A 12,108-nucleotide genomic window follows, 5' to 3' on the forward strand; every position below is an offset into this window, starting at 1 on the left:
CCGGGTGATCAAAAAGTCAGTATAAATTTAAAACTTAATAAACCACGGAATAATGTAGATAGAGAGGTAAAAATTGACGCACATGCTTGGAATGGCATGGGGTTTTATTAGAACAAAAAAAAAAAAAACACTCCGTATTGCTAGACGCGTGAAAGATCTCTTGCGCGCGTCGTTTGGTGATGATCGTGTGCTCAGCCGCCACTTTCGTCATGCTTGGCCTCCCAGGTCCCCAGACCTCAGTCCGTGCGATTATTGGCTTTGCGGTTACCTGAAGTCGCAAGTGTATCGTGATCGACCGACATCTCTAGGGATGCTGAAAGACAACATCCGACGCCAATGCCTCACCATAACTCTGGACATATTTTACAATGCTGTTCACAACATTATTCCTCGACTACAGCTATTGTTGAGGAAAGTTGGTGGACATATTGAGCATTTCCATTTATTTCGTCTTACTTTGTTACGCTAATTATTAATATTCTGATCAGATGAAGCGCCATCTGTCGGACATTTCTGGAACGTTTGTATTTTTTTGGTTCTAATAAAACCCCATGTCATTCCAAGCATGTGTGTCAGTTTGTACCTCTCTATATACATTATTCTGTGATTTATTCAGTTTTCATATGTATACTGACTTTTTGATCTCCCGGTATGTAAACGAGAAACTGACAACACTGTCACCTGTGCAGCGCATCGGAATGTTCAAAGGAACGTGTATCTCCACACACCACTGTATCAGCGACCGTAGCACACTGGTGCCAGCACAGTAGCTCAGCGTGTTCGGCCAGAGGGCTGCTCGCCCTCTGTAATAAAAAACTGAGTAAAGGAATCGACGATCAACTTGAATGGATGTCTCGTGACGTCCGCGCAGACCAAACGCAACGAAGCCGGCACGGTAGCTCAGTGTGTTCGGTCAGAGGATTAGCTGCCAGCTCTGTAATAAAAAAAACTGAGTGAATATATCAACGATGAACTAGAAGGGTGTCAAGGGATGTCCGCCCCGAACAAATGCAATGAACAATAGCGAACAAAATAAGATGCCGGCGCGGTAGCGCAGCGCGTTCGGTACTGAGTAAGATATTCAACGACCAACTTGAACAGATGTCATGTGACGTCCGCCCAGACCAAATGAACCTACCAATACGGAAAAAAGTTTAAAAAAATGAAAAAGTAGACTGCTGGGACATCAAGCCCACATCTAATAAGGAGCTATGGTTCGAAACCTTGTCAGTTTTTTTTAAAGGGAGCCATTTTTTAGTTTTCGTCGTTTATAAGCGGGAATTCATTTCATCACATGACAACAGACTATCACATGAGAGTGGAATCCATTTAACTCCATGCATGTGTCTGCTAACTGTGTAGTGCATAGCCGTAACTGGTCCTGCCAAGTGCATAAAGGGCGGCTTCCTGATGGAGTACACAAACGATGAATACGACGGTATGCTTTTTATGCTGTGTTGATCCAATAACCAAGTTGCTGCTGCTGTTCGTGGGTTTACTGCGCACTACCCTCAATGACACCATCCGAACAACAGTGTTTTTTGTCGCCTGGAGCAACGACTTCGGGAGACCTGTAATCTTGGCACAGGTCGGCCAAGGACAAGATGTAGTCCACAAACAGGGGACGCGATTCATGAGACAGTTCACTAGCCACCTCGGCGAAGTATCCATGATATTGCAAGGCAGTTCCAGACATCTCCAAAACTGGTTGTTGAAGTTTCGCACGATGAAGAACTGCATCCATATCATTACTCGTTAGCTCAAGACCAGCGGCCAAAAGACCGCATTCGACGAGTACGGTTTTGTGAATGATTTTTGCACCAAGTGGAAGATAACGAACATTTTATAAGTAACTTGATATGGACTGAGGAATCTAGCTTCACTTGTGAATGTATTTTCAACCTCCACAGCACCCATTATTGATCGGAACAGAGTCCACACGTCACCCGTGAACGTGACTTTCGGGCACGATTTGATGTAGACCTGTGGGCTGCAATCGTAGTATGAATGCAAAAAAATGGTTCAAATGGCTCTGAGCACTATGGGACTCAACTGCTGAGGTCATTAGTCCCCTAGAACTTAGAACTAGTTAAACCTAACTAACCTAAGGACATAACGCACATCCATGCCCGAGGCAGGATTCGAACCTGCGACCGTAGCGGTCTCGCGGTTCCAGACTGCAGCGCCAGAAGCGCGCGGCCACTTCGGCCGGCTTAGGATGAATGCATTTCAGCCCTTTCAATGCGCCTCTGTATCATGCGTTTCTTTACAATACTTTTCCTGGCGCATTAGATAACGTACCTTTTGGTATTCACCGACAGCAATGGTGTCAGTACGATGATGCGCTGTCACACATTGGAATGAATGTGCGCAGTTGTTTAAATGAAACGTCTTCAGGGGAATGGATTGGTCGTGGAGGTCTAGTGTTCTGACTTACAGGTCTCTGGACTTTAATCCATTAGATTTTAATTTGTGGGGACACTTAAAGTAACAAGTTTAGAATGTCCCACCCAAGCATGTACACGACTTAATAAATCTCGTGCATGCTGCTTTGGCTATGGTGCAGGTGTGTTAAGTAGCGTCCAGCAAAGTATGATCCAGCGAGAGGCGAAGTGTTTGCAGAGACACGGTGGTCGCTTTGAACATCTCATCTAAGGAGAACACTGCTCGTACGTGTACGTACCAGCTCTATGAAGATAACCCTGGACGTCAAACGTACAGAATGCAATTGCTGTGCGTAGTATAACGTGCAATCTACTGTAGCCTACCTACTGAGTTTTATGTAGTTCATTCGATCAGACGATGTTCCAATATCTACTATTATTTTCCGTAGGCTTCATTTGTGTCATGAACGAAACAAAGAAATCGTTTACGTCTGTAAGATACTACGATGGTTCAGATGGCTCTGAGCACTACGGGACTTAACTTCTGAGGTCATCAGTCCCCTAGAACTTAGAACTACTTAAACCTAACCAACCTAAGGACGTCACACACATCCATACCCAAGGCAGGATTCGAACCTGCGACCGTAGCAGTCTCGCGTTTCCGGACTGAACCGCTCGGCCACAACGTAAGATACTACGACTTGTCTGTGCTGGCTTCCTGCTGGGCATTTATCTCTATTTTTTATTGTGGTAGTTACACTTAGGCCTTCTAGGATTTGCCTGTCGCTTCCTCTCTTTGACGACTACTCCTGGTTTGCCAACTGGATGAAGGAAGCTATGACCTTGCAGTTTATCCCTTTTCGCTCCAAACCAAACTATGTCAAACCGAAGTTCATGTTACGGCTTCATGTTAAAATGAAGGTAACAGTAACAGAAAGAAATACAGAAGATACCGCACTGTGTTGGTATATAGTGGATACAGTTTGATCATTGAACTTACAAAGAAAAGTTTGGCGCGTACGCGACTCGAACATTGGCGAGTGTGCATGTAAGTCCCCCACGGCATTTCCTCATCTCACTTTTTTTTAACTCATTTTGTCCGATATTTTTCGTTGGATTTGTTCGGTGCGGACGTCTCATGACGACACCCGGTCAAGTTCATCGATGGTCCAGTCACTCAGGCTTTTTTTTTTTTTTTTTTTTTTTTTGAACTGCAGAGGGCAGATATCCCTCTAGGTCCCTGTCTCCGAACACGTTGAGCTACCGTGCCGGCAACACTGAGCTAATGGGGCCGTTCAGGCACAGCGCCGAGCTCATGCTACCTTCTGTTGGCTACTATGCACGCTGTTACTGCATTGCCAGAGTCTCGTTCTTAAATCTCTTTTCTATTACACCTACTGGAGGGACTGGGTTTTGCTAGATACACTTTCGTCTTGAACTGAGATGAGGAATCGCATGCCGGCCATCAAGTGCGGCAATTTTTCTTCGCCCTGTATACTGTCAGCTGCCTTAGTTCGAGTTAAGTGCACTGAACAAGAATAATATAATGAAGAACAGAACACAAAATTAATTATCTGTGAGATGGCGAGCAGCTTAGCTTTCGGAAAGATAATGGTACCAGAGAGGCAGTTCTGATGTTGCGCTCCGGAATACAATCAAGACTGAAGAAATGTCAAGACATAGTCACAGATTATTTGGTGGTTACGATGTTCATGTTTATACCGTGTCTGAATCTTCACGTTACAGTGTCCTGCACACATGCGTGCATGTCTCAAGGAACACTCTTCTGACGATTACAAATGTGGTAAATATTACGAAACGGATTCACAGGTCGCGAATCCAGATTGACGTAAGCTACTTGTAACAGATGAAAATTTGTACTGGACGGAACTCGAATCTGGATTCCCCGCTTATCGCGAGAGGTTGAGGAGGTGATGGAAGAAAAACAAAGCAAGCAGTATTCGTTTTTTTTTTCTTTTTTACGTGTGCGCTATTGTGTTCATTAGTCAAAGTATTCATACAGCAACAGAAGAAATGGTAACCAATGTTCTTATGCTCTTAAAAGTATCACTGACTGTTTTCCGCGAATGGTCCGATGCTCAATTTTCTAAAGACTCCTGGGCCGGCCGGTGTGGCCGTGCGGTTCTAAGCGCGTCAGTTTGGAACTGCGTGACCGCTACGGTCGCAGGTTCGAATCCTGCCTCGGGCATGGATGTGTGTGATGTCCTTAGGTTAGTTAGGCTTAAGTAGTTCTAAGTTCTAGGTGACTGATGACCTCAGAAGTTGAGTCCCATAGTGCTCAGAGCCATTTGAACCATTTGAAGAAGTACCTCCTAAAAGAACTTAGTTCAGTCACTTTTGAATTTAGAATCATTGCAAATCTTCAAAGAGAGAGAAATCAGAAAGTTGACATATTTTGCATATTTCCACTCAATAATGTCTTTTGGAAAAATGTTCCGGGGTAACTCATCCTTCAGAAAATCTTCATTACTAAATAATGTGCAGTAAGAATAACGTACAGCAGTCACTTATGATCATCTTGTTCACATTTGTTTAAGGAATTGGGCATTTTGACTATTGCTTCACAGTATATTTTTTCCCTCATAAAGTCTGTTGTATATAATCCATTGCAGTTTGAAAGGAACAGTGATTAATTACAGTACCAGAAGAATAGACACTCATTACTCCAAATTATGGCTGTCCTTGGCACAAAAAGATGTGTACAATGCTGCAACTAAAATTACTTGTCCATTATGCAGTGATATAAAATGTCTGGCAAGCAACAAAGTAAAATATGAAATCAAACTGAAAAAGTTGCTCTTCGACAACTCCCTGTATTCCGTAGAATTTCTGTTACTGTAATGTGTGAAAGGTGCTTGGTAGGGATTACTGATTCAAATCAGTATTAAAAACAGAGAAGCAATTTATAGATGTAAAGCTTGCAGCCATATTGACAAATTAATTTGTGACATCAGTGTAAAGTGACTCGTTTCACACCATTACGATCTATCGTGCAAATGATCCGTACAACGCAAAAGTAACTAACTATCCAGCTAACCAACTAACTGACGAAGGCAGGAAGACATAAGCAGCAGATCAAAATAAGCAAAGAGAACATTCCTCGCTTAAAGGAATTAATTTGAAGAAAGAATGTCTAGGGATATACACTACCGGCCATTAAAACTGCTACACCAAGAAGAAATGCAGATGATAAACGGTTATTCATTGGACAAATATATTACACCACAACTGACATGTGATTAAATTTCCACGCAATTTGGGTCCATAGATCCTGAGAAATCAGTACCCAGAATAACCGCCTCTGCCCGTAATAACGGCCTTGATACGCCTGGGCATTGAGTCAAACAGAGCTTGGATAGCGTGTACAGGTACTACTGCCCATGCAGCTTCAACACGATACCACAGTTCATCAAGAGCAGTGACTGGCGTATTGTGAGACATCTGGAGAATATGCTGGCCAGGGCAGCAGTCGAACATTTTCTGTAGCCAGAAATGCCCGTACAGGACCAGCAACATGCGGTCGTGTATTATCCTGCTGAAATGTAGGGTTTAGCAGGGATCGAATGAAGGGTAGAGCCACGGGTCGTAACACATCTTAAATGTAACGTCCACTGTTCGAAGGACGGTCAATGCGAACAAGAGGTGACCGAGACGTGTAGCCAATGGCACCCCATACCATCACGCCGGGTGTTACGCCAATATGGCGATGACGAATACACGCTTCCAATGTGCGTTCACCGCTATGTCTCCAAACATGGATGCGACCATTATGGTGCTGTGAACATAACCTGGATTCATCCGAAAAAATGACGTTTTGCCATTCGTGCACCCAGGTTCGTCGTTGAGTACACTATCGCAAGCGGTCCTGTCAGTGATGCAGCGTCAAGGGTAACCGCTGCCATGGTCTCCGAGCTGAAAGTCCATACTGCTGAAAACGTTGTCGAACTGTTCGTGCAGGTGGTTGTTGTCTTGCAAACGTCCCCATCTGTTGACTCAGGGATCGAGACGTGGCTGCACGATCCGTTACAGCCATGCGGATAAGATGCCTGTCATCTCGACTGCTAGTGATACGAGGCCGCTGGGATCCAGCACGGCGTTCCGTATTACCCTCCTGAACCCACCGCTTCCATTTTCTGCTAACAGTCATTGGATCTCGACCAACGCGAGCAGCAAAGTCGCGATACGATAAACCTCAATCGCGATAGGCTACAATCCGACCTTCATCAAAGTTGGAAACGTGATGGTACGCATTTCTCCTCCTTACACGAGGCACCACAACAACGTTTCACCAGGCAACGCCGGTCAACTGCTGTTTGTGTATGAGAAATCGGTTGGAAACTTTCCTCATGTCAGCACGTTGTAGGTGTCGCCACCGGCGCCAACCTCGTGTGAATGCCCTGAAAATCTAATCATTTGCGTATCACAGCATCTTCGGTTAAAGTTCTCTTCTGTAGTACGTCATCTTCGTGGTGTAGCAATTTTAATGACCAGTAGTGTATATCGGAAGCAAAATTATACATGGGAATGAATCTTTGTTCTATGAAAACACCGAAAATGTAGAGAAACGAAGCGTTGGAAATGTGATGTGAACGCCTCTTGGACATCTAACTGGCAATATTATGTGTAATTAAGTTCTGAGTTAAACAAACATTAGAGAGATTTTGTATTTTGCATACTATGTTTCTTAATTTGAATACTGTACTTATACATTTGTAGATTATGCACATTTCTTTGTACGGCTGTTTCTTAATTTCAGCCTGCCGTTGTGGCCGAGCGGTTCTAGGCGCTTCAGTCTGGAACTGCGGGACCGCTACGGTCGCAGGTTCAAATCCTTCCTCGGGCACGGATGTGTGTGATGTCCTTAGGTTAGTTAGGTTTAAGTAGTTCTAAGTTCTAGGGGACTGACGACCTCACATAGTGCTCAGAGCCATTTGAACCGTTTTTCTTAATTTCAAATGTGTCTTCACGAATACATGTAAATGAAATTTTCCCACGTTACACTACAAACAGTTTAGGGTTCCGTGTCTCAGTGTTTAAAAACGAAACCCCTGTAGGACGCATTGTTGTCGGTCCGTCTGTCTGCCTGTCTGGCTTTTAAGAAGGGGTAGACGTAAAAAATTCAAATTTATGTCACATTACAGTCTATGATCCCTGGATGGTGTAAATATTTTAAGTTTCTGAGTCAATTCAGTCAGAAGTTACGGCCATTTATATCACACACTTTGATAATCGAAAACTCATCGTCAGTACCCTCGATTCCCGAAATGGGTGAACCGTCTGTATGCATAATTAAAATCGTGAGGAACTCTCATTGCGCGAGTCCTCATCGCACCTGGCCGTTTATTTTTGTTTTTTTTGTTTTCATTTCTAATAGAAACCTGACATAATAAAAAATGCCGCAGTTGTCAGCTAGTAAATTAAAAAATTCGTAAATTACGCTTTCTTTCCAGTGAGTTTCTAAGATTTTTCGTCGTTAATGGTGTGTCATCTGTCCTAATAATGTTTTCAGTCTTGCCCTGTGCCGCCGCGCGGGGTAGCCGTGCATCTGGGGCGTCTTGTCACGGTTCGTACGGCTCTTCCCGTCGGAGGTTCGAGTCCTCCCTCGGGCATGGGTGTGTGCGTGTTGTCCTTAACGTAAATTAGCTTAAGTTAGTTTAATTAATGTGTAAGCTGACCGATGACGTCAGCAGTTTGGTCCCATAGTCGTTACCACAAATTTCCCATTTTTTGCCCTGTAAACACGACTGTTTATCAACAGTGTTTGTTTGTAAACACACTTCTTGAAGCAGGCGACGTGAGCGACTGGACCTAATGCGTGCGCGTTGTTTGCAGCTGGCAAGTGCGTGCCGCCGTGCGGTCCCGAGGCCGCGTGCCGGCGCTTCCCCAACAACACGTCTCGCTGCGTGTGCGTGCACGACTCGTCCGCGGCCACGGAGGGCCGCAAGTGCCCCAGGGTGCCAAGTAAGTGGCGCATCGCTCCTGCTGTCCAACTGCGGGGTCGCCTTCACCGAGTAAGTCGCGGCGCAAGCACATGAGCGGAGAATGGCTATTGATATGCCCGCTATTTCCGCTGGGCAGAACAGGTAATAGGATTGTGGAAAGGGCCAAAGGTTGAGGTCATTTTCTCCTTCTGATTGTCATTTATTGGAATTTAATAACCTTTACAACCAAAGCGGCACATAGCCGCACCTTTACCGAATGCAACAGGGTTTTGAACTCGAATTTTTAGAATGGACAGGGTACTGGATAACTACAGCGAATGAAATTTATAGATCCAACGAGATGTAGCAGAACTAGTCTCGTCAGACACTTCTTACAGTTTCTCTTATACGATTCTGATGCAGACTTACTTTACTTTTCGTGTCCGGAAACTACAATTTGTTTGTCCAGTATTGGGCAATGTCCAATGCTTCTTCTTTAGCCAGCCATAGATCGTCGAGGGGACAGGCAGGGCATTGTAGAAGATGTTGCATGTCATGTCGAGTGCCGCAGTCGCATTTGTCGTCATTTCCGTCCAACAAGCCCCATTTGATCAGATTAGATTTCACAGGAGCCACCCCAGTTCTGATGCGGTTAAGCATTCTCCAGGTTTTCCAATCACCAGAAACGCCGCTTGGTGGGTCCTCTGTTAGTGGATCTAAGGCGCAACTTAGGAAACGGCGTCTGGATTTGAGTCTGCTGGGGCCACACTCTAGGCCAAATATTGAGTGACGGGCATCAAAGGGTTGTTTTAGCTTCTCGGTATGTACATCATGGGCTATCCTACGTGAGTCAGGGTTTGTGAAACCTGCGGCCCTGTGAAGATTTTCTATGGGGGTTGGTTTCATGCAGCCTGTCACTAGCCTGCATGTTTCATTCAAGCTAATATCTACCTTTTTTGCGTGGGCGGATCTGCACCATACCTGGCAGGCATATTCGGCAGTTGAGAAGCACAAAGCTTGGGCTGAAGTCCTGACCACGGTAGGTTCGGCACCCCATTTGCTATTGGACAGCTTTCTTATTAGGGAATTTCGTGCTTCTACTTTTTTGCGTGTTTTTTCGCAGTGATATTTGTATGTCAATGTTCTGTCCAGCACGACGCCAAGGTAGGTGAGAGTGTCTGTGTTTTCTAGTAATGTCCCATCCCAGGTAACATTGAGCCTGAATTTTGCCTGCCTCGAGTTCAGATGCAATGCACTCACTTGAGTTTTGGAGGGATTGGGTTTTAGAGAATTCTTTTTGTAGTACTTCTGATTGCATTGGTTTCCGGTGGTGGAAGGTTTGGCCGTTGTCCGATTGGGCAACGTTTCCGGGGAGCGCCGGCATTTTAATTACTTCTATGTAGCATGTAAATAAAATGCATACGTGGAGGCACCTTCCTTGCCCCCCTCTGATGCAGAAAACATGGGTAGAAAATTTTGATCGACAAGTGATGTATACTTCAAGTCCAACAATAAGACAGCTAGCGTAGCCAACATCTACCCAGAGAGGTGTTGTTGACCGTCTCACCCTCTGTATAGGGGCTAACCGCAAGACGTCATACGGCTGCACAGGAAGGTTCGTTTTAATATAGCAATTTCTGCTCGTTATTATAACTCACTGGTGGCTTGTCCGTCTCTATCTCTTATTTACCTGGCTGAACTACTACTGTCTCCTTTAAATATTATTCCATACTTTGACTCGGACTGCGTATTTGGGTTATTATACTGCGCATGTCTCGGCCCGGCTGAAATTAATGATTTATTTGCCCTTTTGTAGGATAAGCAACCATTGAGACGACAGGTAATTTTGGTACTCTATTTCAGGCTGTTCCTCTCCTAAAAATAAGGGCGTGTTACTTGTCCACAGCAACATATATATTGCATTAATATCTGTTTTGCTCTTAGTTGTGTATATTGCTGTTTCCTACATGATAAATTAATTGAAGGGTTCCATGTGCAGTTACGTGGACATGAAAATTTACTGTCTAAATGTAATAAATACGCCGAAGGAAAAAAAAAAACTACACCAAGAAGGATTGCTTGGACACAAACGAAAGTTGGTAGGCGTGCTTCAACAGCTGAACGGTAATGTCTATTCAAATTTCGCGCCAGTCGCATAAGACTAGTGCTAGGAGCGTCACTACCAGGATGAAAATCAGGTTTGCTTTAAATATACGCTCTTATGGTTGCGAGCGTTAGTTATACGCTACTGGCCATTAAAATTGCTGCACAACGAAGATGACGTGCTATAGACGTGAAATTTAACGGACAGGAAGAAGATGCTGTGATATGCAAATGATTAGCTTTTCAGAGCATTCACACAAGGTTGGCGCCGGTGACGACACCTACTACGTGCTGACGTGAGGAAAGATTCCAACCCTCTTTCTCATACACAAACAGCAGTTGACCGGCGTTGCCTGGTGAAACGTTGTTGTGATGCCTCGTGTAAGGAGGAGAAATGCGTACCACCACGTTTCCGAATTTGATAAAGGTCGGATAGTAACCTATCGCGATTGCGGTTTATCGATCGCGACTTTGCTGCTCGCGTTGGTCGAGATCCACGACTGTTAGCAGAATATGGAATCGGTGGGTTCAGGAGGGTAATATGGAACGCCGTGCTAGATCCCAACGGCCTCGTATCACTAGTAATCGAGATGACGGGCATCTCATCCTCATGGCTGTAACGGATCGTGCAACCACGTCTCCATCCCTGAGTCAACAGATGGGGACGTTTGCAAGACAACAACCATCTGCACGAACAGTTCGACGACGTTTGCAGCAGCATGGACTATCAGCTCGGAGACCATGGCTGCGGTTACCCTTGACGCTGCATTACAGACAGGAGCGCCTGCGATGGTGTACTCAACGACGAACGTGGGTGCACGAATGGCAAAACTTCATTTTTCCGGATGAATCCCGGTTCTGTTTACAGCATCATGACGGTCGCATCCGTGTTTGGCGACATCGCAGTTAACTCACATTGGACGCGTGTGTTCGTCATCGCAATACTGGCGTATCACCGGGCGTGATGGTAAGGGGGGCCATTGGCTACACGTCTCGGTCACCTCTTGTTCGCATTGACGGCACTTTGAACTGTGGACCTTACATTTCAGATGTGTTACGACCCGTGGCTCTACACTTCAGTAGATCCCTGCGAAACCCTACATTTCAGCAGAATAATGCACGACCGCATGTTGCAGGATCTGTACGGGCCTTTCTGGATACAGTAAATGTTCGACTGCTGCCCCGGCCAGCACATTCTCCAGATCTCTCACCAATTGGAAACGTCTGGTCAATGGTGGCCGAGCAACTGGCTGTTCACAATACGACAGTCACTACTCTTGATGAACTGTGGTATCGTGTTGAAGCTGCATGGACAGCTGTACCTGTACACGCCATCCAAGCTCTGTTTGACTCAATGCTCAGGCGTATCAAGGACACTATTGTGGCCAGAGGCGGTTGTTCTGGGTACTGATTTCTCAGGATCTATGCACCCAAATCGCGTGAAAATTTAATTATATGTTAGTTCTAGTATGATATATTTGTCGAATGAATACCTGTTTATCATATGCATTTCTTCTTGGTGTAGCAGTGTTAATGGCCACTAGTGTATTTGAGACTGGACATGATGAGCTGATGTTAGTCAAGAATGCCTTTGAGGCGAGGAAGACGCCATTAACAACACCTCACTGGGTTTGCACGAGGTCGTATAATAGGACTACGAGAAGCTGGGTGTTTTATGT

General features: G+C 45.0%; 1 protein-coding gene across 3 annotated transcripts in view; it reads left to right on the forward strand.

Moving 5' to 3' along the window:
- LOC126188073 (tyrosine-protein kinase transmembrane receptor Ror-like) overlaps positions 1-12,108 on the forward strand; it is a 675,128-nt gene that overhangs the window by 370,315 nt on the left and 292,705 nt on the right. For all 3 annotated transcript variants that reach the window (XM_049929521.1, XM_049929522.1, XM_049929520.1), the window contains one exon: positions 8,238-8,366. In XM_049929521.1, coding sequence (XP_049785478.1) covers positions 8,238-8,366 — 129 coding nt within the window. The remainder of the gene's footprint in view (positions 1-8,237; positions 8,367-12,108) is intronic.

Source organism: Schistocerca cancellata, chromosome 5 (assembly GCF_023864275.1).
Source record: "Schistocerca cancellata isolate TAMUIC-IGC-003103 chromosome 5, iqSchCanc2.1, whole genome shotgun sequence".
In the NCBI taxonomy this organism is placed as follows: domain Eukaryota; kingdom Metazoa; phylum Arthropoda; class Insecta; order Orthoptera; family Acrididae; genus Schistocerca; species Schistocerca cancellata.